At 54.7% G+C, this 27094-nt stretch overlaps 1 protein-coding gene across 2 annotated transcripts in view; it reads left to right on the forward strand.

Annotated features, from left to right (window-relative positions):
* The window catches only part of LOC144504518 (uncharacterized), a 152700-nt gene that overhangs the window by 109749 nt on the left and 15857 nt on the right, over positions 1 to 27094 (forward strand). The window contains exons 9-12 of one of the 2 annotated variants that reach the window (XM_078229917.1): positions 914 to 1107; positions 17997 to 18132; positions 24296 to 24346; positions 26600 to 26701. In XM_078229917.1, the coding sequence (XP_078086043.1) occupies positions 914 to 1107; positions 17997 to 18132; positions 24296 to 24346; positions 26600 to 26701 (483 nt within the window). The remainder of the gene's footprint in view (positions 1 to 913; positions 1108 to 17996; positions 18133 to 24295; positions 24347 to 26599; positions 26702 to 27094) is intronic. The other variant, XM_078229927.1, reaches the window with a different exon arrangement.

The raw sequence follows: 27094 nt of genomic DNA on the forward strand, positions 1-27094 counted from the left end.
AAAGAACCTACCTCTGATATCCTTCCTGTATCTCCCACCACGAACCCTATAGTTATGCCCCCTTGTAATAGCTCCATCCACCCGAGGAAATAGTCTTTGAACGTTCACTCTATCTATCCCCTTCATCATTTTATACACCTCTATTAAGTCTCCCCTCAGCCTCCTCCGCTCCAGAGAGAACAGCCCGAGCTCCCTCAACCTTTCCCCATAAGACCTACCCTCCAAACCAGGCAGCATCCTGGTAAATCTCCTCTGCACTCTTTCCAGCGCTTCCACATCCTTCTTATAGTGAGGTGACCAGAACTGCACACAATATTCCAAATGTGGTCTCACCAAGGTCCTGTACAGTTGCAGCATAACCCCACGGCTCTTAAACTCCAACCCCCTGTTAATAAAAGCTGTATTGCTGTATGGCTCTAGAAGGTCCTCCTGCCATTCCTCTTTGGCCTACTGCAGTGCCGTCACTGCAGACTGGGGGTTGCTGGCAGCTCACTGAGGCGGGACCTCCTCTCGAGTGAGGGCCAAAAGCCTCATCGATGGCCAATCAACACACATTGGAGAGTAAAAGGCAGCACGGCAACGGGGCAGTGGGGGTCAGCGGGGATTTGTTCCAGCTGCACAGACACACACATACTGACACACACACACAGACACACACACACTGACACACACACACAGACACACACACACAGACACACACATACTGACACACACACTGACACACACACACTGACACACACGCAGATGCACACGCAGATGCACACGCACACGCGCAGACACACACACGAATGAGAAGCCACCCTGATTTCTCCCTCTGACTCTTACACACACACAGGCTCCAGTTTGAATCTGTGTTGACTGATGGGGAGTGATTGTGTCCAGGGATTAATCCTGGGCATGTTTGTTTCTGTAGAGTCTGGACAATCGGCTGAAATTGGAGCAGGAACTTTACGAGGAGATGGCGAGCAGCGTAAAGGAAGTGGAGAAGGTAAATGGGAGAGCGAGAGAGTGTGCTCAGAGCTGGATCATCAAACTGGGCAAATATAAAGACTGCCTGAGAGACACGGTCCAACGCTGGGAACGGGTGAATGGAGAGATACACAGAAGGTGAGGGACTTGAATCAGAGTAAATGAGTGAGTGTCAGTGAGTGAGTGAGTATCATAGAGTCATAGAGGTTTACAGCATGGAAACAGGCCCTTCGACCCAACTTGTCTGTGCCGCCCTTTTTTAAAACCCCTAAACTAATCCTAATTTCTTACCCATGTAACTGTCTAAATGCTTTTTAAAAGACAAAATTGTACCCGCCTCTACTACTACCTCTGGCAGCTTGTTCCAGACACTCACCACCCTCTGTGTGAAAAAATTGCCCCTCTGGACACTTTTGTATCTCTCCCCTCTCACCTTAAACCAATGCCCTCTAGTTTTAGACTCCCCTACCTTTGGGAAAAGATATTGACTATCTACCTTGTCTATGCCCCTCATTATTTTATAGACCTCTACAAGGTCACCCCTCAGCCTCCTACGCTCCAGAGAAAAAAGTTCCAGTCTATCCAGCCTCTCCTTATAACTCAATCCATCAAGTCCCGTTAGCATCCTAGTAAATTGTTTAGAAACATAGAAACAGAGAAAAACTACAGCACAAAACAGGCCCTTCGGCCCCACAAGTTGTGCCGAACATATCCCTACCTTTTAGGCCTACCTATAACCCTCCATCCTATTAAGTTCCATGTACTCATCCAGGAGTCTCTTAAAAGACCCTATTGAGTTTGCCTCCACCACCACTGACGGCAGCCGATTCCACTCGCCCACCACCCTCTGTGTGAAAAACTTCCCCCTAACATTTCCCCTGTACCTACCCCCCAGCACCTTAAACCTGTGTCCTCTCGTAGCAGCCATTTCCACCCTGGGAAAAAGCCTCTGAGAGTCCACCCGATCTATGCCTCTCAACATCTTATATACCTCTATTAGGTCTCCTCTCATCCTTCGTCTCTCCAAGGAGAAAAGACCGAGTTCCCTCAGCCTATCCTCATAAGGCATGCCACTCAATCCAGGCAACATCCTTGTAAATCCTTGTTTCTGCATTCTTTCTAGCTTAATAATATCCTTTCTATAATAGGGTGACCAGAACTGTACACAGTATTCCAAGTGTGGCCTTACCAATGGGTAAGGGTAGGTTTAAAGAAGAAAAAAAAAATCTTTTTTTTTTCAACTTTTAAACCTCAGTTCTTTCCCTGTGGAATCTGAGGAAAAGGGGAATTATGAATGTGAAGCCAGTTTGCTGTTCTCAGTGCCGGATGTGGGAGGTCGTGGAGTCTCCGAGCCTCCCAGAAGTGCATATCGGCGCTGGGTGCGTCGAGCTGCGGCTCCTAAGGGACCGAGTTAGGGAACTGGAACTGCAGCTGGAGGATGTTCGTCTGGTCAGGGAAAACGAGGAGGTGATAGATCGGAGTTATAGGCAGGTGGTCACACCGGGGCCACAAGGAGCAGGGAAGTGGCTCACAGTCAGGAAAGGGAAAAGTCAGGTGGTTCAGAGTACCCCAGTGGTTGTGCCCCTAAAGAATAAGTACTCTTGTTTGAGTACTTATTTTATTCCAACATATGATATTCCAATATCATCCATATGTTTATCCAATAACCATTTGAATGCTCTTAATGTTGACGATCCTTGAAGGTAAACGTCACAGGTGGAGAAGGTGGTGAAGAAGGCATATGGCATGCTTGTCTTTATAGGACGGGGCATAGAGTATAAAAGTTGGGGTCTGATGTTGCAGTTGTATAGAACGTTGGTTCGGCCGCATTTGGAATACTGCGTCCAGTTCTGGTCACCACACTACCAGAAGGATGTGGAGGCTTTGGAGAGAGTACAGAAGAGGTTTACCAGGATGTTGCCTGGTATGGAGGGGCTTAGTTATGAGGAGAGATTGGGTAAACTGGGGTTGTTCTCCCTGGAAAGACGGAGGATGAGGGGAGACTTAATAGAGGTGTATCAAATTATGAAAGGCATAGATAGGGTGAACGGTGGGAAGCTTTCCCCCAGGTCGGTGGTGACGTTCACGAGGGGTCATAGGTTCAAGGTGAGGGGGGGGGAGGTTTAACACAGATATCAGAAAGACGTATTTTACACAGAGGGTGGTGGGGGCCTGGAATGCGCTGCCAGGCAAGGTGGTGGAGGCGGACACACTGGGAACGTTAAAGACTGTTGGGATGTGGGAGTTCCTGGAGACAACTTGCCTCCCGGAAGTCCATATCTGTGCCAGATGTGTGGAACTGCATCTCCTGAAGGATCATGTAAGGGAGCTGGAGCTGAGGCTCGATGAACTCAGTTTAGTTCGGGAAAATGAGAGAGTAATAGATAAAAGTTATAGTCAGGTAGTGACACCAGGGTCTCGGAAGGAAGACACGTGGGTCACGGTTAGGAGGGGTAATAGTCAGAAGGGTGATGTGCCAGAAAGCACCCCAGTGGCAGTCTCCCATAAGAGAAAGGGATGGGCAACAGATGGGAGAAGGGAAGGGAGTGAGCAGTCTGTGGAGGGATCCCCTGTGGTTGTCCCCCTCCACAATAGGTATATTGTTTTGGATTCTGTGGAGGGGGATGACCCTCCAGGGGTAAGCCACGAGGACCAGATCGCCTCCACGGAGACAGGCTCAGGGGTCCGGAAGGGAAAGAAGGGGTTTAGGAGAGCGATAGTTGTGGGGGACGCAATAGTTAGAGGCACGGACAGGCGCTTCTGTGGGACTGAACGAGAATCCAGGATGGTAGTCTGCCTCCCTGGTGCCGGGGTACTGGATGTCTCCGAGAGGGTAGGAAGCATATTTAAAAAGGAAGGTAGTCAAACGGATGTGATTGTACACATTGGGGGAAATGATGTAGGTAGGAAGAGCAGGGGGGTCATACGAGAGAAATTCAGGGAGTTGGGTGCTAGGCTAAAAAGTAAGACCTCCAGGGTAGCAATCTCTGGACTGCTCCCGGTGTCTAGTGCAAGTGAGGCTCGGAACAGGGAGATTCTACAGTTGAACGCGTGGCTAAAGGACTGGTGCAAGAGGGAGGGTTTTAAATTCATAGATAACTGGGAAATCTTCAAGTCAGGATGGCAACTGTACAGAAAGGATGGGTTACACCTTAACTGGAAGGGAGCAAATATCCTGGCTGGGAGTTTTGCTCGAGTGTTTCGGCAGGATTTAAACTAGTGTGGCAGGGGGGTGGGGAACAAAACAGTAGGTCAGTAAATACTGAGGCTGGGGTTGAGCTGGGGGCCAGGGCAAGGCTAGCTAAGAAGAGGAGCACTCTGGAGGAGGATGACCTGACTGGGCCTGGAGGTCTGGAGTGCATCTGCTTCAATGCGAGGAGTGTAACGGGTAAAACAGACGAACTTAGGGCCTTAATGCTTGTGCGGAATTTGGATGTGGTTGCGGTGACGGAAACTTGGTTAAAAGAAGGACAGGACTGGCAGCTGAATATTCCGGGGTATAAGTGTTTTAGGCGAGACAGAGGAGGGGCTAAAAAAGGTGGGGGAGTAGCGATATTAGTTAAGGAGCATATTACCGCGGTGCAGAGGGTAGACAACTTAGAGGGGTCATGTACTGAGTCGCTGTGGGTGGAACTCAGAAACAGGAAGGGTGCAGTCACTATGCTGGGGGTGTACTACAGACCACCCAACAGCCCACGGGAAGTGGAGGAAAGGATATGTCAGGAGATTCTGGATAGGTGCAGAAAAAATAGGGTTGTTGTAGTGGGGGACTTTAATTTCCCTGGCACAGACTGGAAAGTGCTTAGAGCTGGGGGTCCGGACGGGGAGGAATTTGTAAAATGCATACTGGAAGGTTCTTTGGAACAGTATGTAGATAGCCCGACTAGAGAGGGGGCTATACTGGACCTAGTTCTGGGAAATGAGCCCGGTCAGGTCGTCAAAGTTTCGGTAGGGGAACATGTGGCAAATAGTGACCACAACTCTGTTAACTTTAGGATAGTAATGGACAAGGATGAGTGCTGTCCTACGGGCAGGGTGCTAAATTGGGGGAAGGCTGACTATAGCCGGATTAGGCAGGAATTGGTGGATGTTGATTGGGAGAGGATGTTCGAGGGTAAGTCCGCGTCTGGCATGTGGGAGTCTTTTAAGGAACTATTGATAAGGCTGCAGGATAGGCATGTGCCTGTAAAAAGGAAAGATAGGAAAGGTAGGATTCGAGAGCCGTGGATAACCAGGGAAATTGAGGATCTGATTAAAATGAAAAGGGAGGCGTACGTTAAGTCCAGGCAACTGAAAACAGATGGAGCTCTGGAGGAATACAGAGAGAGTAGGAAAGATCTCAAACGGGGAGTTAGAAGGGCAAAAAGAGGGCACGAGATGTTCTTGGCAGGCAGGATTAAGGAGAATCCTAAGGCATTCTATTCATACGTTAGGAACAAAAGAGTTGTCAGGGAGAAAATCGGACCTCTCAGGGACAAAGGAGGGGAATTATGCTTAGAACCCAAGGGAATAGGGGAGATCCTAAATGAATACTTTGCATCGGTATTCACGAAGGAGAGGGGCGTGTTAACCGGGAGTGTCTCGGAGGGAGGTGTTGACCCGTTAGAGAAAATCTCCATTACGAGAGAGGAAGTGTTAGGTTTTTTAGGGAACATTAAAACTGACAAAGCCCCAGGGCCTGATGGCATCTATCCTCGACTGCTCAGGGAGACGAGAGAGGAAATTGCTGGGCCTCTGACGGAAATCTTTGTCGCTTCTTTGGACACGGGTGAGGTCCCTGAGGATTGGAGGATAGCGAATGTGGTCCCGTTGTTTAAGAAGGGTAGCAGGGATAACCCAGGAAATTATAGGCCGGTGAGCTTGACGTCCGTGGTAGGGAAGTTGTTGGAGAGGATTCTTAGAGACAGGATGTATGTGCATTTAGAACGGAACAATCTCATTAGTGACAGACAGCATGGTTTTGTAAGAGGGAGGTCGTGCCTTACAAATTTGGTGGAGCTTTTTGAGGAAGTGACAAAAACGGTTGATGAAGGAAGGGCCGTGGATGTCGTCTATATGGATTTCAGTAAGGCATTTGACAAAGTCCCACATGGCAGGTTGGTTAAGAAGGTTAAGGCTCATGGGATACAAGGAGAAGTGGCTCGATGGGTGGAGAACTGGCTTGGCCATAGGAGACAGAGGGTAGTGGTCGAAGGGTCTTTTTCCGGCTGGAGGTCTGTGACCAGTGGTGTTCCGCAGGGCTCTGTACTGGGACCTCTGCTATTTGTGATATATATAAATGATTTGGAAGAAGGTGTAACTGGTGTAATCAGCAAGTTTGCGGATGACACGAAGATGGCTGGACTTGCGGATAGCGAAGAGCATTGTCGGGCAATACAGCAAGATAGAGATAGGCTGGAAAATTGGGCGGAGAGGTGGCAGATGGAGCTTAATCCGGATAAATGCGAAGTGATGCATTTTGGAAGAAATAATGTAGGGAGGAGTTATACAATAAATGGCAGAGTCATCAGGAGTATAGAAACACAGAGGGACCTAGGTGTGCAAGTCCACAAATCCTTGAAGGTGGCAACACAGGTGGAGAAGGTGGTGAAGAAGGCATATGGTATGCTTGCCTTTATAGGACGGGGTATAGAGTATAAAAGCTGGAGTCTGATGATGCAGCTGTATAGAATGCTGGTTAGGCCACATTTGGAGTACTGCGTCCAGTTCTGGTCGCTGCACTACCAGAAGGACGTGGAGGCATTGGAGAGAGTGCAGAGAAGGTTTACCAGGATGTTGCCTGGTATGGAGGGTCTTAGCTATGAGGAGAGATTGGGTAGACTGGGGTTGTTCTCCTTGGAAAGACGGAGAATGAGGGGAGATCTAATAGAGGTATACAAGATTATGAAGGGTATAGATAGGGTAAACAGTGGGAAGCTTTTTCCCAGGTTGGAGGTGACGGTCACGAGGGGTCACGGGCTCAAGGTGAGAGGGGCGAAGTATAACTCAGACATCAGAGGGACGTTTTTTACACAGAGGGTGGTGGGGGCCTGGAATGCGCTGCCAAGTAGGGTGGTGGAGGCAGGCACGCTGACATCGTTTAAGACTTACCTGGATAGTCACATGAGCAGCCTGGGAATGGAGGGATACAAACGATTGGTCTAGTTGGACCAAGGAGCGGCACAGGCTTGGAGGGCCGAAGGGCCTGTTCCTGTGCTGTATTGTTCTTTGTTCTTTTTGTTCTTTGTACTGCTGGGGTGGACAGCCCGCCTGGTGGAAGCAGCAGTGGTCGTGCCTCCGGCGCGGAGTCCGGCCCTGTAGCACAGAAGGGTAAGGAAAGGTGGAGGAAGGCGGTGGTGATCGGGGACTCTACAGTGAGGGGGTCAGACAGGCGTTTCTGTGGAGGAAGTCGAGAAACGCGGGTGGTGGTTTGCCTCCCTGGTGCCGGGATCAGGGATGTTTCTGACCGTATCCAAGAAATCCTGAAGTGGGAGGGAGAGGAGCCAGAGGTCGTGGTGCATACTGGTACCACTGACATCGGCAGGAAAGGGGAAGGGGTTATGAAAGGAGAATATAGGAAGTTAGGTAGGGAGTTAAGAAGAAGGAACGCAAAGGTAGTAATCTCGGGATTGCTGCCTGTGCCATGCGACAGTGAGAGTAGGAATGGAATGAGGTGGGAGATAAATGCGTGGCTGAGGGATTGGAGCAGGGGGCAGGGATTCAGGTTCCTGGATCATTGGGACCTCTTTAGGGGCAGGTGCGACCTGTACAATAAGGACGGGTTTCACTTAAATCCCAGGGGGACCAATATCCTGGCGGGAAGGTTTGCTAAGGTTGCTGGGGGGTGTTTAAACTAGAATGGTTGGGGGGTGGGAATCAAAATGAGGTGACTGGGAGAGAGGAGGTTAGCTTAAAAATAAAAGGGGCTTGTAGACAGTGTGAGAGGGAGGATAGGCAGGTGACGGAGAAGGGGAGCGCTCAGACCGAAGGGTTGAGATGTGTTTATTTTAACGCAAGGAGTGTAGTGAACAAAATGGATGAGCTTAGAGCGTGGATCGCTGCTTGGAAGTGTGATGTGGTGGCCATTACAGAGGCTTGGTTATCCCAGGGACAGGACTGGATACTTCAATTGCCGGGTTTCAGATGTTTCAGGAGGGACAGGGAAGAAGGCAAAAGAGGTGGGGGAGTGGCATTGTTGATCAGGGATAGTGTCACGGCTGTAGAAAAGATGGACGCCACAGAGGGATTAGAACACAGAACATAGAACATTACAGTGCAGTACAGGCCCTTCGGCCCTCGATGTTGCACCGACCAGTGAAACCAATCTAAAGCCCATCTAATCTACACTATTCCAATATCATCCATATGTTTATCCAATAACCATTTGAATGCTCTTAATGTTGACGAGTCCACTACTGCTGCAGGCAGGGCATTCCACGCCCTTACTACCCTCTGAGTAAAGAACCTACCTCTAACATCTGTCCTATATCTCTCACCCCTCAATTTAAAGCTATGTCCCCTCGTGTTAGCCATCACCATCTGAGGAAAAAGGCTCTCACTATCCACCCTATCTAATCCTCTGATCATCTTGTATGCCTCTATTAAGTCACCTCTTAACCTTCTCTCTAACGAAAACAACCTCAAGCCCCTCAGCCTTTCCTCATACGATTTTCCCACCATACCAGGCAACATCCTGGTAAATCTCCTCTGCACCCTTTCCAACACTTCCACATCCTTCCTATAATGCGGCGACCAGAACTGTACGCAATACTCCAAGTGCGGCCGCACCAGAGTTTTGTACAGTTGCAACATGACCTCCTGGCTCCGAAACTCAATCCCTCTACCAATAAAAGCTAACACACCGTACGCCTTCTTAACAACCCTATCAACCTGGGTGCCAACTTTCAGGGATCTATGCACATGGACACCCAGATCCCTCTGTTCATCCACACTACCAAGTATCTTACCATTAGCCCAGTACTCTGTATTCCTGTTACTCCTTCCAAAGTGAATCACTTCGCACTTTTCCGCATTAAACTCCATTTGCCACCTCTCAGCCCAGCTCTGCAGCCTATCTATGTCCCTCTGTAACCTGCCACTTCCCCCCCGCACTGTCTACAACTCCACCGACTTTAGTGTCATCCGCAAATTTACTAACCCATCCTTCTACGCCCTCATTGTCTACGGAATCTCTGTGGGTGGAGGTTCGCAACAGGAAGGGATCAATAACTTTACTGGGTGTTTTCTATAGGCCACCCAATAGTAGCAGGGATGTGGAGGAGCAGATTGGGAAGCAGATCCTGGAGAGATGTGATAATAACAGAGTGGTCGTGATGGGAGATTTTAATTTCCCAAATATCGATTGGAATATCCCTAGGGTAAGGGGTTTAGATGGGGAGGAGTTTGTTAGGTGTGTTCAGGAGGGCTTCCTGACACAGTATGTGGATAAGCCTACAAGAGGAGAAGCTGTACTTGATTTGGTATTAGGGAATGAACCTGGGCAGGTGTCAGATCTCTCAGTGGGAGAGCATTTTGGGGATAGTGATCATAACTCTATCTCCTTTACATTAGCATTGGAGAGAGATAGGATCAGTCAAGCTAGGAAAGTGTTTATTTGGAGTAAGGGCAATTATGAGGCAATTAGGCAGGAAATTAGAGGCATAAATTGGAAGGAGGTTTGCTCAGGGAAATGTACAGAAGAAATGTGGCAAATTTTCAAGGAAAATTTGTCTGGAGCTCTACACAGCAACGTTCCAATGAGACAGGGGAGTTATGGTAGGTTACAGTAACCATGGTGCATGAAAGCTGGAACGAATTTAGTCAAGAAGAAAAGAAAAGCCGACAAAAGGTTCAGGGAGCTAGGTAATGTTAGAAATCTAGAAGAGTATACGACTAGTAGGAAGGAACTTAAGAGGGAAATTAGAAGAGCAAGAAGGGGTCATGAGAAGGCCTTGGCAGACAGGATAAAGGAAAACCCCAAGACATTCTACAAGTATGTTAAGAGCAAGAAGATAAGATGTGAAGGAGTAGGACCTATCAAATGTGACGGTGGGAAAGTCAGTATAGAACCAGTAGAAATAGCAGAGGTACTCAATGAATACTTTGCTTCAGTATTCACAGTGGAAAAGGATCTTGGTAGTTGCAGTGCAGACTTGCAGTGGACTGAGAAGATTGACATTAGGAAAGAGGATGTGTTGGAGCTTTTGAAAAGCATCAAGTTAGATAAATCGCCGGGTCCGGATGGGATGCACCCCAGGTTACTGTGGGAGGCGAGGGAAGAGATTGCAGAGCCTCTGGCGATGATCTTTGCGTCATCAATGGAGACGGGAGAGGTTCCGGAGGATTGGAGGATGGCGGATGTGGTTCCGTTATTCAAGAAAGGGAGAAGAGATAGCCCGGGAAATTATAGACCGGTGAGTCTAACCTCAATGGTTGGTAAGTTGATGGAGAAGATCCTGAGAGACAGGATTTATGAACAACTGGAGAGGAATAGTATGATCAGAAATAGCCAGCATGGCTTTGTCCAAGGCAGATCATGCCTTACGAGCCTAATTGAATTTTTTGAAGATGTAACTAGACACATAGACGAGAGAAGAGCGGTAGATGTAGTTTATATGGATTTCAGCAAGGCGTTTGATAAGGTGCCCCATGCAAGGCTTATTGAGAAAGTGAAGGGGCGTGGGATACAAGGGGACATTGCCTTGTGGATTCAGAACTGGCTTGCCCAGAGAAGGCAAAGAGTGGTTGTAGATGGATCTTTTTCAGAGTGGAGGTCGGTCACCAGTGGGGTGTCCCAGGGATCTGTTCTGGGACCCTTGCTGTTTGTGATTTTTATAAATGACCTGGATGAGGAAGTGGAAGGATGGGTTGGCAAGTTTGCTGATGACACAAAGGTTGGTGGGGTTGTGGATAGTGTAGAGGGATGTCAGCAGTTGCAACGAGACATAGATAAGATGCAAGACTGGGCGGAGAAGTGGCAGATGGACTTCAACCCAGATAAGTGTGTGGTGGTTCATTTTGGCAGGTCAAATGGGATGAAAGAATATAATATTAAGGGTAAGACGCTTGGCAGTGTGGAAGATCAGAAGGATCTTGGGGTCCGGGTTCATAGGACGCTCAAAGCAGCGTCGCAGATAGAGGCTGTGGTTAAGAAGGCGTATGGAATACTGGCCTTCATCAATAGAGGAATTGAGTTTGGAAATTGGGAGATAATGCTGCAGCTGTATAGGACAACGTTCCGAGCAGACAGGGAGGTGTTTGTCGGTTAAAGGAACCGTGGTGCACGAAAGCTATGCGGGACCTAGTCGAGAAGAAAAGGAAAGCGTACAAAAGGCTCAGAGAGTTTGGTGAAGATAGGGATCTAGAAGAGTATACGGCTTGTAGGAAGGGACTAAAGAAGGAAATTAGGAGAGCTAGAAGGGGTCACGAGAAGGCCCTGGCAGGTAGGATTAAGGAAAACCCTAAGGCGTTCTATAAATATGTGAAGAGTAAAAGGATGAGACGTGACGGAATAGGGCCTATAAAAGGTGAAGGCGGGAAAATCTGTACGGAACCAGTAGAAATGGCAGGGGTGCTTAATGAGTATTTTGCCTTGGTTTTCACAGAGGAGAAGGACCTGGGTGGATGTACTGCGGGTGTGCGGTGGACTGAAAGGATTGAGTATGTGGACTTTAAGAAAGAGGTTGTGCTGGAATCTTTGAATGGCATCAAGATAGATAAGTCGCCGGGTCCGGATGGGATGTACCCCAGGTTACTGTGGGAGGCGAGGGAAGAGATTGCAGAGCCACTGGCGGTGATCTTTGCGTCGTCGATGGAGACGGGAGAGGTGCCGGAGGATTGCGGATGTGGTTCCTATTTTCAAGAAGGGGAATAGGGATAGCCCAGGAAATTACCGACCGGTGAGTCTAACCTCAGTGGTTGGTAAGCTGATGGAGAAGATCCTGAGGGACAGGATATATGAGCATTTAGAGAGGTTTAGTATGCTCAAGAATACTCAGCATGGCTTTGTCAAAGGCAAATCGTGCCTTACGAGCCTGGTGGAGTTCTTCGAAAATGTGACTAAACACATTGACGAAGGGAAGGCGGTAGATGTGGTTTACATGGATTTTAGCAAGGCGTTCGATAAGGTCCCCCATGCAAGGCTTCTAGAAAGAGTGACAGGGCATGGAATCCAAGGGGCTGCTGCCCGGTGGATCCAGAACTGGCTTGCCCAAAGGAGGCAGAGAGTGGGTATAGATGGGTCTTTTTCTAAATGGAGGTCGGTCACCAGTGGTGTGCCCCAGGGATCTGTTCTGGGACCCTTGCTGTTTGTCATTTTCATAAATGACCTGGATGAGGAAGCGGAGGGATGGGTTGGTAAGTTTGCCGACTACACGAAGGTTGGTGGGGTTGTGGATAGTCTGGAGGGATGTCAGAAGTTACAGAGGGACATAGATAGGATGCAAGACTGGGCGGAGAAGTGGCAGATGGACTTCAATCCAGATAAATGCGCCGTGGTCCATTTTGGTAGGTCAAATGGGATGAAGGAGTACAATATAAAGGGAAAGACTCTTAGTACTGTAGAGGATCAGAAGGACCTTGGGGTCCGGGTCCATAGGACTCTGAAATCGGCCCCGCAGGTGGAGGAGGTGGTTAAGAAGGCGTATGGTGTGCTGGCCTTTATCAATCGAGGGATTGAGTTTCGGAGTCCGGGGATAATGATGCAGCTATATAAGACCCTCGTCAGACCCCACTTGGAGTACTGTGCTCAGTTCTGGTCGCCTCACTATAGGAAGGATGTGGAAAAGATTGAAAGGGTGGAGAGGAGATTTACAAGGATGTTGCCTGGATTGAGTGGCATGCCTTATGAGGATAGGCTGAGGGAGCTTGGTCTTTTCTCCTTGGAGAGACGAAGGATGAGAGGAGACCTAATAGAGGTGTATAAGATGTTGAAAGGCATAGATCGGGTGGATTCTCAGAGGCTTTTTCCCAGGGTGGAAATGTCTGCTACGAGAGGACACAGGTTTAAGGTGCTGGGGGGTAGGTACAGGGGAGATGTTAGGGGTAAGTTTTTCACACAGAGGGTGGTGGGCGAGTGGAATCGGCTGCCGTCAGTGGTGGTGGGGGCGAACTCAATAGGGTCTTTTAAGAGACTCCTGGATGAGTACATGGAGCGTAGGATGGAGGGTTATAGGTAGGTCTAGAAGGTAGGGATGTGTTCGGCACAACTTGTGGGCCGAAGGGCCTGTTTGTGCTGTAGTTTTTCTATGTTCTATAGGACCCTGATCAAACCCCAGCTGGAGTACTGTGCCCAGTTCTGGGCACCTCATTACAGAAAGGATGTGGAAGCCATAGAAAGGGTGCCGAGGAGATTTGCAAGGATGTTGCCTGGATTAGGTGGCATGCCTTGTGAGGATAGTTTGAGAGAGCTAGGTCTTGTCTCCTTGGAGAAGCGATGGATGAGAGGTGACCTGATAGAGGTGTATAAGATGTTGAGAGGTATTGATAGAGTGGATTCTCAGAGGCTTTTACCCAGGGCTGAAATGGTTGCCACAAGAGGTCACAGGTTTTGGGTGCTGGGGAGTAGGTACAGAGGAGATGGTCGGGGTAAGTTTTTCACTCAGAGGGTGGTGGGTGCGTGGAACCGGCTGCCGGTCGTGGTGGTGGAGGCGGATTTGATAGGGTCTTTTAAGAGACTTTTGGATAAGTTCACGGAAGTTAGTAACATAGAGGGTTGTAGGTAAGCCTAGTAGGTAGGGACATGTTCGGCGCAACTTGTGGGCCGAAGGGCCTGTTTGTGCTGTAGCTTTTCTATGTTCTATGTCTTGTTCAACTTCAACAAGACGTCCCAACTTCTGTATTCAATGTTCTGACCGATGAAACCAAGTATGCTGAATGCCTTCTTCACCACTCTGTCCACCTGTGACTCCACTTTCAATGAGCTACGAACCTGTACCCCTAGATCTCTTTGTTCTGTAACTGTCTCCAACCCCCTACCATTAACTGAGTAAGTCCTGCCCTGGTTCAATCTACCAAAATGCATCACCTCGCATTTGTCTAAATTAAACTCCATCTGCCATTCGTCAGCCCACTGGCCCAATTGATCAAGATCCCGTTGCAATCCTAGATAACCTTCTCCACTGTCCACTATGCCACCAATCTTGGTGTCATCTGCAAACTTACTAACCATGCCTACTAAATTCTCATCCAAATCATTAATATAAATGACAAATAACTATGGACCCAGCACCAATCCCTGAGGCACACCACTGGTCACAGGCCTCCAGTTTGAAAAACAACCCTCTACAACCACCCTCTGGCTTCTGTCAAGAAGCCAATTTTGTATCCATTTGGCTATCTCACCCTGGATCCTGTGAGATTTAACCTTATGCAACAACTATCATGTGGTACCTTGTCAAAGGCCTTGCGAAAGTCCATGTAGACAACATCAACTGCACTGCCCTATAGATAGGCTGGAAAATGATATAGATAGGCTGGAAAATTGGGCGGAGAGGTGGCAGATGGAATTTAATCCGGATAAATGCGAAGTGATGCATTTTGGAAGAAATAATGTAGGGAGGAGTTATACAATAAATGGCAGAGTCATCAGGAGTATAGAAACACAGAGGGACCTAGGTGTGCAAGTCCACAAATCCTTGAAGGTGGCAACACAGGTGGAGAAGGTGGTGAAGAAGGCATATGGTATGCTTGCCTTTATAGGACGGGGTATAGAGTATAAAAGCTGGAGTCTGATGATGCAGCTGTATAGAACGCTGGTTAGGCCGCATTTGGAGTACTGCGTCCAGTTCTGGTCGCCGCACTACCAGAAGGACGTGGAGGCATTGGAGAGAGTGCAGAGAAGGTTTACCAGGATGTTGCCTGGTATGGAGGGTCTTAGCTATGAGGAGAGATTGGGTAGACTGGGGTTGTTCTCCTTGGAAAGACGGAGAATGAGGGGAGATCTAATAGAGGTATACAAGATTATGAAGGGTATAGATAGGGTGAACAGTGGGAAGCTTTTTCCCAGGTCGGAGGTGACGATCACGAGGGGTCACGGGCTCAAGCTGAGAGGGGCGAAGTATAACTCAGACATCAGAGGGACGTTTTTTACACAGAGGGTGGTGGGGGCCTGGAATGCGCTGCCAAGTAGGGTGGTGGAGGCAGGCACGCTGACATCGTTTAAGACTTACCTGGATAGTCACATGAGCAGCCTGGGAATGGAGGGATACAAACGATTGGTCTAGTTGGACCAAGGAGCGGCACAGGCTTGGAGGGCCGAAGGGCCTGTTTCCTGTGCTGTACTGTTCTTTGTTCTTTGTTCTTTGTTCTACCCTCTTGGTTACCTGTTCAAAAAACTCAATCAAATTTGAGAGACATGATTTTCCACTCACAAAGCCATGCTGACTGTCCCTAATCAGTCATTGCGTCTCCAAATGCCTGTAGATCCTGTCTCTCAAAATACCTTCCAACAACTTACCCACCACAGATGTGAGGCTCACTGGCCTGTAGTTCCCAGGCTTTTCCCTGCAGCCCTTTTTAAACAAAGGCACAACATTTGCCACCCTCCAATCTTCAGGCACCTCACCCGTGACTATCGATGATTCAAATATCTCGGCTAGGGGACCCGCAATTTCCTCCCTAGCCTCCCACAATGTCCTGGGATACACTTCATCAGGTCCCGGGGATTTATCTACCTTGATGCACTTGAAGACTTCCAGCACCTCCTTCTGTTATATGTACACTCCTCAAGACATCACTATTTATTTCCCCAAGTTCCCTAACATCCATGCTTTTCTCAACAGTAAATACCGATGAGAAATATTCATTTCGGATCTTGCGGATCGCTTGTGGATCCGTACACAGATGACCTTGTTGATCCTTAAGAGGCCCTACTCTCTCCCTTGTTACTTTTTTGCCCTTTATGTATTTGTAGAAGCTCTTTGGATTCTCCTTTGCCTTATCTGCTAAAACAATCTCGTGTCCCCATTTTGCCCTCCTGATTTCTCTCTTAACTCTACTCCTACACCCCCTATACTCTTTAAGGGATTCACTTGATCCCTGCTGCCTATGCATGTCATGTGCCTCTTTCCTCTTCTTGACCAGGGCCTCAATATCCTGAGTCATCCAGGGTTCACTACTTCTGCCAGCCCTGCCCTTCACTCTAAGAGGAATGTTTTTACCCTGAACCCTGGTTAACACACTTGACCGAGTGACTGAGAGTGAGTGAGAACAAGAGTGAGATAGAAGAGTGATCCATTCTGCCGGTGTGGGCTTTGAGTGATCCACTCTGCTGCTGTGGGTGTTGAATGATCCACTCTGCTGCTGTGGGTATTGGGTGATCCACTCTGTCTCTGAGGGTGTTGGGTGATCCACTCTGTCTCTGAGGGTGTTGGGTGATCCACTCTGTCTCTGAGGGTGATGGGTGATCTACTCTGTCTCTGAGGGTGTTGGGTGATCCACTCTGTCGCTGAGGGTGTTGGGTGATCCACTCTGTCGCTGAGGGTGTTGGGTGATCCACTCTGTCTCTGAGGGTGTTGGGTGATCCACTCTGTCGCTGAGGGTGTTGGGTGATCCACTCTGTCTCTGAGGGTGTTGGGTGATCCACTCTGTCTCTGAGGGTGATGGGTGATCTACTATGTCTCTGAGGGTGTTGGGTGATCCACTCTGTCTCTGAGGGTGTTGGGTGATCCACTCTGTCTCTGAGGGTGATGGGTGATCTACTCTGTCTCTGGGGTGTTGGGTGATCCACTCTGTCGCTGAGGGTGTTGGGTGATCCACTCTGTCGCTGAGGGTGTTGGGTGATCCACTCTGTCGCTGAGGGTGTTGGGTTATCCACTCTGTCGCTGAGGGTGTTGGGTGATCCACTCTGTCGCTGAGGGTGTTGGGTGATCCACTCTGTCGCTGAGGGTGTTGGGTGATCCACTCTGTCGCTGAGGGTGTTGGGTGATCCACTCTGTCTCTGAGGGTGTTGGGTGATCCACTCTGTCGCTGAGGGTGTTGGGTGATCCACTCTGTCTCTGAGGGTGTTGGGTGATCCACTCTGTCGCTGAGGGTGTTGGGTGATCCACTCTGTCTCTGAGGGTGTTGGGTGATCCACTCTGTCGCTGAGGATGATGGGTGATCCACTCTGTCTATGAGGGTGTTGGGTGATCCACTTTGTCGCTGAGGGTGTTGGGTGATCCACTCTGTCGCTGAGGGTGTTGGGTGATCCACTCTGTCTCTGAGGGTGTTGGGTGATCCACTCTGTCGCTGAGGGTGTTGGGTGATCCACTCTGTCTCTGAGGGTGTTGGGTGATCCACTCTGTCGCTGAGGGTGTTGGGTGATCCACTCTGTCACTGAGGGTGATGGGTGATCCACTCTGTCCCTGAGGGTGTTGGGTGATCTACTCTGTCTCTGAGGGTGTTGGGTGATCCACTCTGCCGCTGAGGGTGTTGGGTGATCTACTCTGTCTCTGAGGGTGTTGGGTGATCCACTCTGTCGCTGAGGGTGTTGGGTGATCCACTCTGTCGCTGAGGGTGTTGGGTGATCCACTCTGTCGCTGAGGGTGTTGGGTGATCCACTCTGTCGCTGAGGGTGTTGGGTGATCCACTCTGTCTCTGAGGGTGTTGGGTGATCCACTCTGTCGCTGAGGGTGTTGGGTGATCCACTCTGTCGCTGAGGGTGTTGGGTGATCCACTCTGTCTCTGAGTGTGTTGGGTGATCCACTCTGTCGCTGAGGGTGTTGGGTGATCCACTCTGTCGTTGAGGGTGTTGGGTGATCCACTCTGGCGCTGAGGGTGTTGGGTGATCCACTCTGTCGCTGAGGGTGTTGGGTGATCCACTCTGTCGCTGAGGGTGTTGGGTGATCTACTCTGTCTCTGAGGGTGTTGGGTGATCCACTCTGTCTCTGAGGGTGTTGGGTGATCCACTCTGTCGCTGAGGGTGTTGGGTGATCCACTCTGTCGCTGAGGGTGTTGGGTGATCCACTCTGTCGCTGAGGGTGTTGGGTGATCCACTCTGTCGCTGAGGGTGTCGGGTGATCCACTCTGTCGCTGAGGGTGATGGTTGCTCCTTTCTCTGTATCTCACAGGCTAATTTCTCTGGAGGTTGTGTCTCTCAGATTGAGGAGATATGAAGAGTGTTATCAGAAACTACAGCAATGTGAGCGGCCAGCGGGACCAACTCATGGCCACAGTGAACAGAACAATCAGCAAAGGAGTAGAAAGGTAGGAAGCTGCGACAGAGCAGCTTGGGGTGAAGGGAGAGGACAGCCAGTTATTCTGCAGCAAACTCTGCATCGCCGCGGTGAGTGGGGAGGGGCCCCGCGCGGTGAGTGGGGGGGGGCTGGGGGGGGGGCCGTGCGGTGAGTGGGGGGGCCGCGCGGTGAGTGGGGGGGCTGTGGGGGGCTGGGGGGGGGGGCGTGCGGTGAGTGGGGGGGGCCGCGCGGTGAGTGGGGAGGGGCCCCGCGCGGTGAGTGGGGAGGGGCACGCACGGTGAGTGGGGAGGGGCCCCGCGCGGTGAGTGGGGAAGGGCCCCGCGCGGTGAGTGGGGCGGGGCCCCGCGCGGTGAGTGGGGAGGGGGCCTGCGCGGTAAGTGGGGAGGGGGCCCGCGCGGTGAGTGGGGAGGGGGCCGTGCGGTGAGTGGGGAGGGGCCCTGCGCGGTTAGTGGGGAGAGGCCCCGCGCGGTGAGTGGGGAGGGGCCCCGCGCGGTGAGTGGGGCGGGGCCCCGTGCGGTGAGTGGGGGCGGGGCCCCGAGCGGTGAGTCGGGCCCCGCGCGGTGAGTGGGGGCGGTGCCCCGCGCGGTGAATGGGGGCGGGGCCCCGCGCGGTGAATGGGGGCGGGGCCCCGCGCGTTGAATGGGGACGGGGCCCCGCGCGGTGAGTGGGGGCGTGGCCCCGCGTGGTGAGTGGGGGCGGGGCCCCGCGCGGTGAGTGGGGAGGGGCCCCGCGCGGTGAGTGGGGGAGGGGCCCCGCGCGGTGAGTGGGGAGGGGCCCCGTGCGGTTGTCGTGATGGGAGATTTTAATTTCCCAAACATAGATTGGAATATCCCTAGGGCTAGGGGTTTGGATGGAGAGGAGTTTGTTAGGTGTGTCCAGGAGAGTTTCCTGACACAGTATATGGATAAGCCTACTAGAGGAGAGGCTGTACTTGATCTGGTGCTGGCTAATGAACCTGGACAGGTGGAGGATCTCTCGGTGCGTGAGCATCTTGGGGATAGCGATCATAATTCTATCTCCTTCACGATAGCATTGGAAAGAGATAGGATCAGGCAGGCTAGGACAGTGTTTCTCTGGAGTAAAGGGAAATACAGTGTCATCAGGGAGGAAATTAGACGGGTAAATTGGAAGGAGGCATTCTTGGGGAAAAGTACCGAAGGAAAGTGGAGGATTTTCAAGGAATGTTTGTCTGGAGCTCTGCATGACAACGTTCCGATGAGACAGGGGGGTGTTGGTAGGGTACGGGAACCGTGGTGCACGAAGGTTGTGATGAACCTGGTGAAGAAGAAAAGAGAGACGTACAGAAGGTTCAGAGAGCTAGGAGGTGTTAAGGATTTAGAGGAGTATACGGGATGTAGGAAGGAGCTTAAGAAGGAAATTAGGAGAGCGAGAAGGGGTCATGAGAAGGCCTTGGCGGGTAAGATTAAGGAGAATCCCAAGGCTTTCTACAAATATGTCAAGAGTAAAAGGATGAGATGTGAAGGCATAGGACCCTTAAAAGGTGAAGGGGGAAAAGTTTGTGCGGAACCGTTAGAAATGGCGGAGCTGCTTAATGAATACTTTACCTCGGTATTCACGGTGGAAAGGGATCTGGGTGGTTGTACTGCTGGTTTGCGGTGGACAGAAAGGATCGAGCATGTGGACATAAAGAAAGAGGATGTGTTGGAACTATTGAATGGCATCAAGGTTGGTAAGTCGCCGGGACCGGATGGGATGTACCCCAGGTTACTGTGGGAGGCGAGGGAGGAGATTGCGGAGCCTTTGGCGATGATCTTTGCATCGTCGATGGAGACGGGAGAGGTTCCGGAGGATTGGAGGATTGCAGATGTGGTCCCTATATTCAAGAAAGGGAACAGGGACAGCCCGGGAAATTACCGACCGGTGAGTCTAACCTCAGTGGTTGGTAAGTTGATGGAGAGGATCCTGAGAGACAGGATTTATGATCATCGAGAGAAGTTTAGTATGATCAAAAGTAGTCAGCACGGCTTTGTCAAGGGCAGGTCGTGCCTTACGAGCCTGGTTGAGTTCTTTGAAAATGTGACCAAACACATTGACGAAGGAAGAGCGGTGGATGTGGTCTATATGGACTTCAGCAAGGCGTTCGATAAGGTCCCCCATGCAAGACTTCTTGAGAAAGTGAGAGGGCATGGGATCCAAGGGGCTGTTGCCTTGTGGATCCAGAACTGGCTTGCCTGCAGAAGGCAGAGAGTGGCTGTGGAGGGGTCTTTCTCTGCATGGAGGTCAGTGACCAGTGGAGTGCCCCAGGGATCTGTTCTGGGACCCTTGCTGTTTGTCATTTTCATAAATGACCTGGATGAGGAAGTGGAGGGATGGGTTGGTAAGTTTGCTGACGACACCAAGGTAGGTGGTGTTGTGGATAGTTTGGAGGGATGTCAGAAGTTGCAGCGAGACATAGATAGAATGCAAGACTGGGCGGAGAAGTGGCAGATGGACTTCAACCCGGATAAGTGTGTAGTGATCCATTTTGGCAGATCCAATGGGATGAAGCAGCAGTATAATATGAAGGGTACCATTCTTAGCAGTGTAGAGGATCAGAAGGACCTTGGGGTCCGGGTCCATAGGACTCTTAAATCGGCCTCGCAGGTGGAGGATGCGGTCAAGAAGGCGTACGGCGTACTAGCCTTCATTAATCGAGGGATTGAGTTTAGGAGTCGGGAGATAATGCTGCAGCTTTATAGGACCCTGGTTAGACCCCACTTGGAGTACTGCGCGCAGTTCTGGTCACCTCATTACAGGAAAGATGTTGAAGCCATTGAAAGGGTGCAGAGGAGATTTACAAGGATGTTGCCTGGATTGGGGGGCATGCCTTATGAGGATAGGTTGAGGGAGCTTGGTCTCTTCTCCCTGGAGAGACGAAGGATGAGAGGTGACCTGATAGAGGTTTACAAGATGTTGAGAGGTCTGGATAGGGTAGACTCTCAGAGGCTATTTCCAAGGGCTGAAATGGTTGCTACGAGAGGACACAGGTTTAAGGTGCTGGGGGGTAGGTACAGAGGAGATGTCAGGGGTAAGTTTTTCACTCAGAGGGTGGTGGGTGAGTGGAATCGGCTGACGTCGGTGGTGGTGGAGGCAAACTCGTTGGGGTCTTTTAAGAGACTTCTGGATGAGTACATGGGATTTAATGGGATTGAGGGCTATAGATAGGCCTAGAGGTGGGGACGTGATCGGCGCAACTTGTGGGCCGAAGGGCCTGTTTGTGCTGTGGCTTTCTATGTTCTATGTTAGTGGGGGAGGGGCCCCGCGCGGCGAGTGGGGGCGGGGCCCCGCGCGGTGAGTGGGGAGGGGCCCCGCGTGGTGAGTGGGGAGGGGCCCCGCGCGGTGAGTGGGGAGGGGCCCCGCGCGGTGAGTGGGGAGGGGCCCCGCGCGGTGAGTGGGGGCGGGAGCCCGCGCGGTGAATGGGGGCGGGGCCCCACGCGGTGAGTGGGGAGGAGCCCCGCGCGGTGAATGGGGGCGGGGCCCCGCGCGGTGAGTGGGGAGGGGCCCCGCGCGGTGAGTGGGGAGGGGCCCCGCGCGGTGAGTGGGGAGGGGCCCTGCGCGGTGAGTGGGGAGGGGCCCCGCGCGGTGAGTGGGGAGGGGCCCCGCGTGGTGAGTGGGGAGGGGCCCCGCGCGGTGAATGGGGGAGGGGCCCCACGCGGTGAGTGGGGAGGGGCCCCGCGCGGTGAATGGGGGCGGGGCCCCGCGCGGTGAATGGGGGCGGGGCCTGCGCGGTGAGTGGGGGCGGAGCCCCGCGCGGTGAGTGGGGAGGGGCCCCGCGCGGTGAGTGGGGAGGGGACCCGCGCGGTGAGTGGGGGCGGGGCCCCGCGCTGTGAGTGGGGTGGGGCCCCGCGCGGTGAGTGGGGAGGGGCCCCGCGCGGTGAGTGGGGAGGGGGCACGCGCGGTGAGTGGGGGGGCCCGCGCGGTGAGTGGGGAGGGGGCCCGCGCGGTGAGTGGGGGGGCCCGCGCGGTGAGTGGGCCCGCGCGGTGAGTGGGGAGGGGCCCCGCGCGGTGAGTGGGGAGGGGGCCCGCGCGGTGAGTTGGGAGGGGCCCCGCGCGGTGAGTGGGGGGGGCCGCACGGTGAGTGGGGAGGGGCCCCGCGCGGTGAGTGGGGGGGGCCGCACGGTGAGTGGGGAGGGGGCCCGCGCGGTGAGTGGGGAGTTGGCCCGCGCGGTGAGTGGGGGTGCCCGCGCGGTGAGTGGGGAGGGGGCCAGCGCGGCGCGTGGGGAGGAGGCCCGCGCGGTGAGTGGGGAGGGGGCCCGCGCGGTGAGTGGGGGGGGCCGCACGGTGAGTGGGGAGGGGGCCCGCGCGGTGAGTGGGGAGGGGGCCCGCGCGGTGAGTGGGGGGGGCCGCACGGTGAGTGGGGAGGGGGCCCGCGCGGTGAGTGGGGAGGGGGCCCGCGCGGTGAGTTGGGAGGGGCCCCGCGCGGTGAGTGGGGGGGCCGCACTGTGAGTGGAGAGGGGGCCCACGCGGTGAGTGGGGAGGGGCCCCGCACGGTGAGTGGGGAGGGGCCCCGCGCGGTGAGTGGGGAGGGGCCCCGCGCGGTGAGTGGGGAGGGGCCCCGCGCGGTTAGTGGGGAGAGGCCCCGCGCGGTTAGTGGGGAGAGGCCCCGCGCGGTGAGTGGGGGAGGGGCCCCGCGCGGTGAGTGGGGAGGGGCCCCGCGCGGTGAGTGGGGGCGGGGCCCCGCACGGTAAGTGGGGAGGGGCCCCGCACGGTGAGTGGGGAGGGGGCCCGCGCGGTGAGTGGGGAGGGGCCCCGCGCAGTGAGTGGGGAGGGGCCCCGCGCGGTGAGTGGGGAGTGGGCCCGCGCGGTGAGTGGGGAGGGGCCCCGCGTGGTGAGTGGGGCCCCGCGCGGTGAGTGGGGAGGGGCCCCGCGCGGTGAGTGGGGAGGGGCCCCGCGCGGTGAGTGGGGCCCCGCGCGGTGAGTGGGGAGGGGCCCCGCACGGTGAGTGGGGAGGGGCCCCGTGCGGTGAGTGGGGGAGGGGCCCCGCGTGGTGAGTGGGGCCTCGCGCGGTGAGTGGGGAGGGGCCCCGCGCGGTGAGTGGGGAGGGGCCCCGCGCGGTGAGTGGGGAGGGGCCCCGTGCGGTGAGTGGGGGAGGGGCCCCGTGCGGTGAGTGGGGGAGGGGCCCTGCGCGGTGAGTGGGGGAGGGGTCCCGCGTGGTGAGTGGGGAGGGGCCCCGCGCGGTGAGTGGGGAGGGGCCCCGCGCGGTGAGTGGCGAGGGGCCCCGCGCGGTGAGTGGCGAGGGGCCCCGCGCGGTGAGTGGGGAGGGGCCCCGTGCGGTGAGTGGGGGAGGGGCCCCGTGTGGTGAGTGGGGGAGGGGCCCCGCGCGGTGAGTGGGGGAGGTGTCCCGCGTGGTGAGTGGGGAGGGGCCCCGCGCGGTGAGTGGGGAGGGGCCCCGCGCGGTGAGTGGGGGAGGGGCCCCGCGCGGTGAGTGGGGGAGGGGCCCCGCGCGGTGAGTGGGGAGGGGCCCCGCGCGGTGAGTGGGGGAGGGGTCCCACGTGGTGAGTGGGGCCCCGCGCGGTGAGTGGGGAGGGGCCCCGCGCGGTGAGTGGGGAGGGGCCCCGCGCGGTGAGTGGGGGAGGGGCCCCGCGCGGTGAGTGGGGAGGGGCCCCGTGCGGTGAGTGGGGGAGGGGCCCCGTGCGGTGAGTGGGGAGGGGCCCCGCGCGGTGAGTGGGGAGGGGCCCCGCGCGGTGAGTGGGGAGGGGCCCCGCGCGGTGAGTGGGGAGGGGCCCCGTGCGGTGAGTGGGGGAGGGGCCCCGTGCGGTGAGTGGGGAGGGGCCCCGCGCGGTGAGTGGGGAGGGGCCCCGCGCGGTGAGTGGGGAGGGGCCCCGCGCGGTGAGTGGGGAGGGGCCCCGCGCGGTGAGTGGGGGAGGGGCCCCGCGCGGTGAGTGGGGAGGGGCCCCGCGCGGTGAGTGGGGAGGGGCCCCGCGCGGTGAGTGGGGAGGGGCCCCGCGCGGTGAGTGGGGAGGGGCCCCGCGCGGTGAGTGGGGAGGGGCCCCGCGCGGTGAGTGGGGAGGGGCCCCGCGCGGTGAGTGGGGGAGGGGCCCCGCGCAGTGAGTGGGGGAGGGGCCCCGCGCGGTGAGTGGGGGAGGGGCCCCGCGCTGTGACCATCTCTGTCACACAGACTATGTGCTGCTTTGCTGCTGCTGAGGTTAGAGTTAGTTTTCTGTGTGTTGCAGGAGCTGGAGCTGTTGGTGGAATCGGGAGGACGGTATGTTGCAGCTTGTGAGGTAATTCTTCACGGGAACTGACTGAACGCTTACAGCAGAGTGCCTCAGCCTCGGGGGGGGGGGGGTTCAGGCTCATTATTACCATTAACTCGGGTCCTGACTCCCCAAATCCTGTCCATCATCGACAAGTCCGGAGTGTGATGGAATGTTCTCCGGACGGGTGCAGCTCCAACAACACTCGGGAAGCTCAACACCATCCTGGGTTCACAGAGGGAGTGGCGTTTACAGAGTGGTGGCGTTTGGAGAAGGATAGGGCTCGGAGAGAGGGTGTGGTTTAGGGAGGGGCAGGGTTTGGGTAGGGGGTGGGGTTTAGGTTGGGGTTGGGGTTGGGGTTTGGGTAGGGGGTGGGGTTTAGGTTGGAGGTGGGGTTTAGGTTGGGGGTGGGGTTTAGGTTGGAGGTGGGGTTTAGGTTGGGGGTGGGGTTTAGGTTGGGGTGGGGTTTAGGTTGGGGGCAGGGTTTGGGGAGGGGGTGGGTTTTAGGTTGGGGGTGGGGTTTAGGTTGGGGTGGGGTTTGGGTAGGGGGTGGGGTTTAGGTTGGGGTTGGGGTTTGGGTAGGGGGTGGGGTTTAGGTTGGAGGTGGGGTTTAGGTTGGGGGTGGGGTTTAGGTTGGAGGTGGGGTTTAGGTTGGGGTGGGGTTTAGGTTGGGGGCAGGGTTTGGGGAGAGGGTGGGTTTTAGGTTGGGGGTGGGGTTTAGGTTGGGGTCTAGGTTGGGGGTGGGGTTTAGGTTGGGGGTGGGGTTTAGGTTGGGGTTTAGGTTGGGGTGGGGTTTAGGTTGGGGGTGGGGTTTAGGTTGGGGTTTAGGTTGGGGGTGGGGTTTAGGTTGGGGGTGGGGTTTAGGTTGGGGGTGGGGTTTAGGTTGGGGTTTAGGTTGGGGGTGGGGTTTAGGTTGGGGGTGGGGTTTAGGTTGGGGTTTAGGTTGGGGGCGGGGTTTGGGATGGGGTGGGGTTTGGGATGGGGTGGGGTTTGGGATGGGGCGGGGTTTGGGATGGGGTGGGCTTTGGGATGGGGTGGGGTTTGGGATGGGGCGGGGTTTGGGATGGGGTGGGGTTTGGGATGGGGCAGGGTTTGGGATGGGGCGGGGTTTGGGGTGGGGCAGGGTTTGGGATGGGGCGGGGTTTGGGATGGGGTGGGCTTTGGGATGGGGTGGGGTTTGGGATGGGGTGGGCTTTGGGATGGGGTGGGGTTTGGGATGGGGCGGGGTTTGGGATGGGGTGGGGTTTGGGATGGGGTGGGGTTTGGGATGGGGCAGGGTTTGGGTTGAGGGTGGGTTTGGGAATGGGATGGGGTTTAGGTTGGAATGGGGGTGGGATTTGAAATTGGGGGCAGGGATTAGGTTGGGGGCGGAGTTTAGGTTGGGGAGTTTGGGGGAGGGAGGGGGGCAGGGTTTGGGGCAGGCAGTGGGGTTGGAGGGGGCAGGGTTTGGGGCAGGCAGTGGGGTTGGAGGGGGCAGGGTTTGGGGCAGGCAGTGGGGTTGGAGGGGGCAGGGTTTGGGGCAGGCAGTGGGGTTGGAGGGGGCAGGGTTTGGGGCAGGCAGTGGGGTTGGAGGGGGCAGGGTTTGGGGCAGGCAGTGGGGTTGGAGGGGGCAGGGTTTGGGGCAGGCAGTGGGGTTGGAGGGGGCAGGGTTTGGGGCAGGCAGTGGGGTTGGAGGGGGCAGGGTTTGGGGCAGGCAGTGGGGTTGGAGGGGGCAGGGTTTGGGGCAGGCAGTGGGGTTGGAGGGGGCAGGGTTTGGGGCAGGCAGTGGGGTTGGAGGGGGCAGGGTTTGGGGCAGGCAGTGGGGTTGGAGGGGGCAGGGTTTGGGGCAGGCAGTGGGGTTGGAGGGGGCAGGGTTTGGGGCAGGCAGTGGGGTTGGAGGGGGCAGGGTTTGGGGCAGGCAGTGGGGTTGGAGGGGGCAGGGTTTGGGGCAGGCAGTGGGGTTGGAGGGGGCAGGGTTTGGGGCAGGCAGTGGGGTTGGAGGGGGCAGGGTTTGGGGCAGGCAGTGGGGTTGGAGGGGGCAGGGTTTGGGGCAGGCAGTGGGGTTGGAGGGGGCAGGGTTTGGGGCAGGCAGTGGGGTTGGAGGGGGCAGGGTTTGGGGCAGGCAGTGGGGTTGGAGGGGGCAGGGTTTGGGGCAGGCAGTGGGGTTGGAGGGGGCAGGGTTTGGGGCAGGCAGTGGGGTTGGAGGGGTGCGTTCAGTCTCAGGGAGTAGATTATTCGGGGAGCCTGGTCACAGTTGCAATGTTTGTTGCTGAGAGTTCCTCTGCTTTTCCCATTGCCCAGAGTTACGAGGTACAGGCGGCAGTGTTTGCCAGCTTCGTTGAACCAGATGTGTGGCCAGTGACAGAGCAAAGCAGCTCAGTGCTGGAGCGAATTGAATACATGGTGTCATTTCACTGACAGTGTCCTGAAAAAAATCTCTCCTTTTTCCTATCAAATCAATCACTTCCCATTGAATTTAACCTGCCCGCTTTTTCCACTCACTTGTCTCTGTCCTTTTGAACTTCTGCACAGTTCACAATACTTCCAAACTTCCTGCCGTCTGTAAGTTCTGATATTGTCCCTTGCACACCAAATTCTAGCTCATTATTAAATATCCGGAAAAGCAAGGGTCCCAAAATTAACCCCTAAGGACCAGCGCTACATACCTTCCTTCAGCCTGAAATATATCCATTAAACATTACTCCCGGTTTTCTGTCACTCACTCAACTCTGTATCTATATCGTTACCTCCCTGTTATTCCAGGAGCTCTAACTTTTCTCAAGTCTGTTGTGTGGC

Source organism: Mustelus asterias, chromosome 2 (assembly GCF_964213995.1).
Source record: "Mustelus asterias chromosome 2, sMusAst1.hap1.1, whole genome shotgun sequence".
NCBI classification, from domain to species: Eukaryota; Metazoa; Chordata; class Chondrichthyes; order Carcharhiniformes; family Triakidae; genus Mustelus; species Mustelus asterias.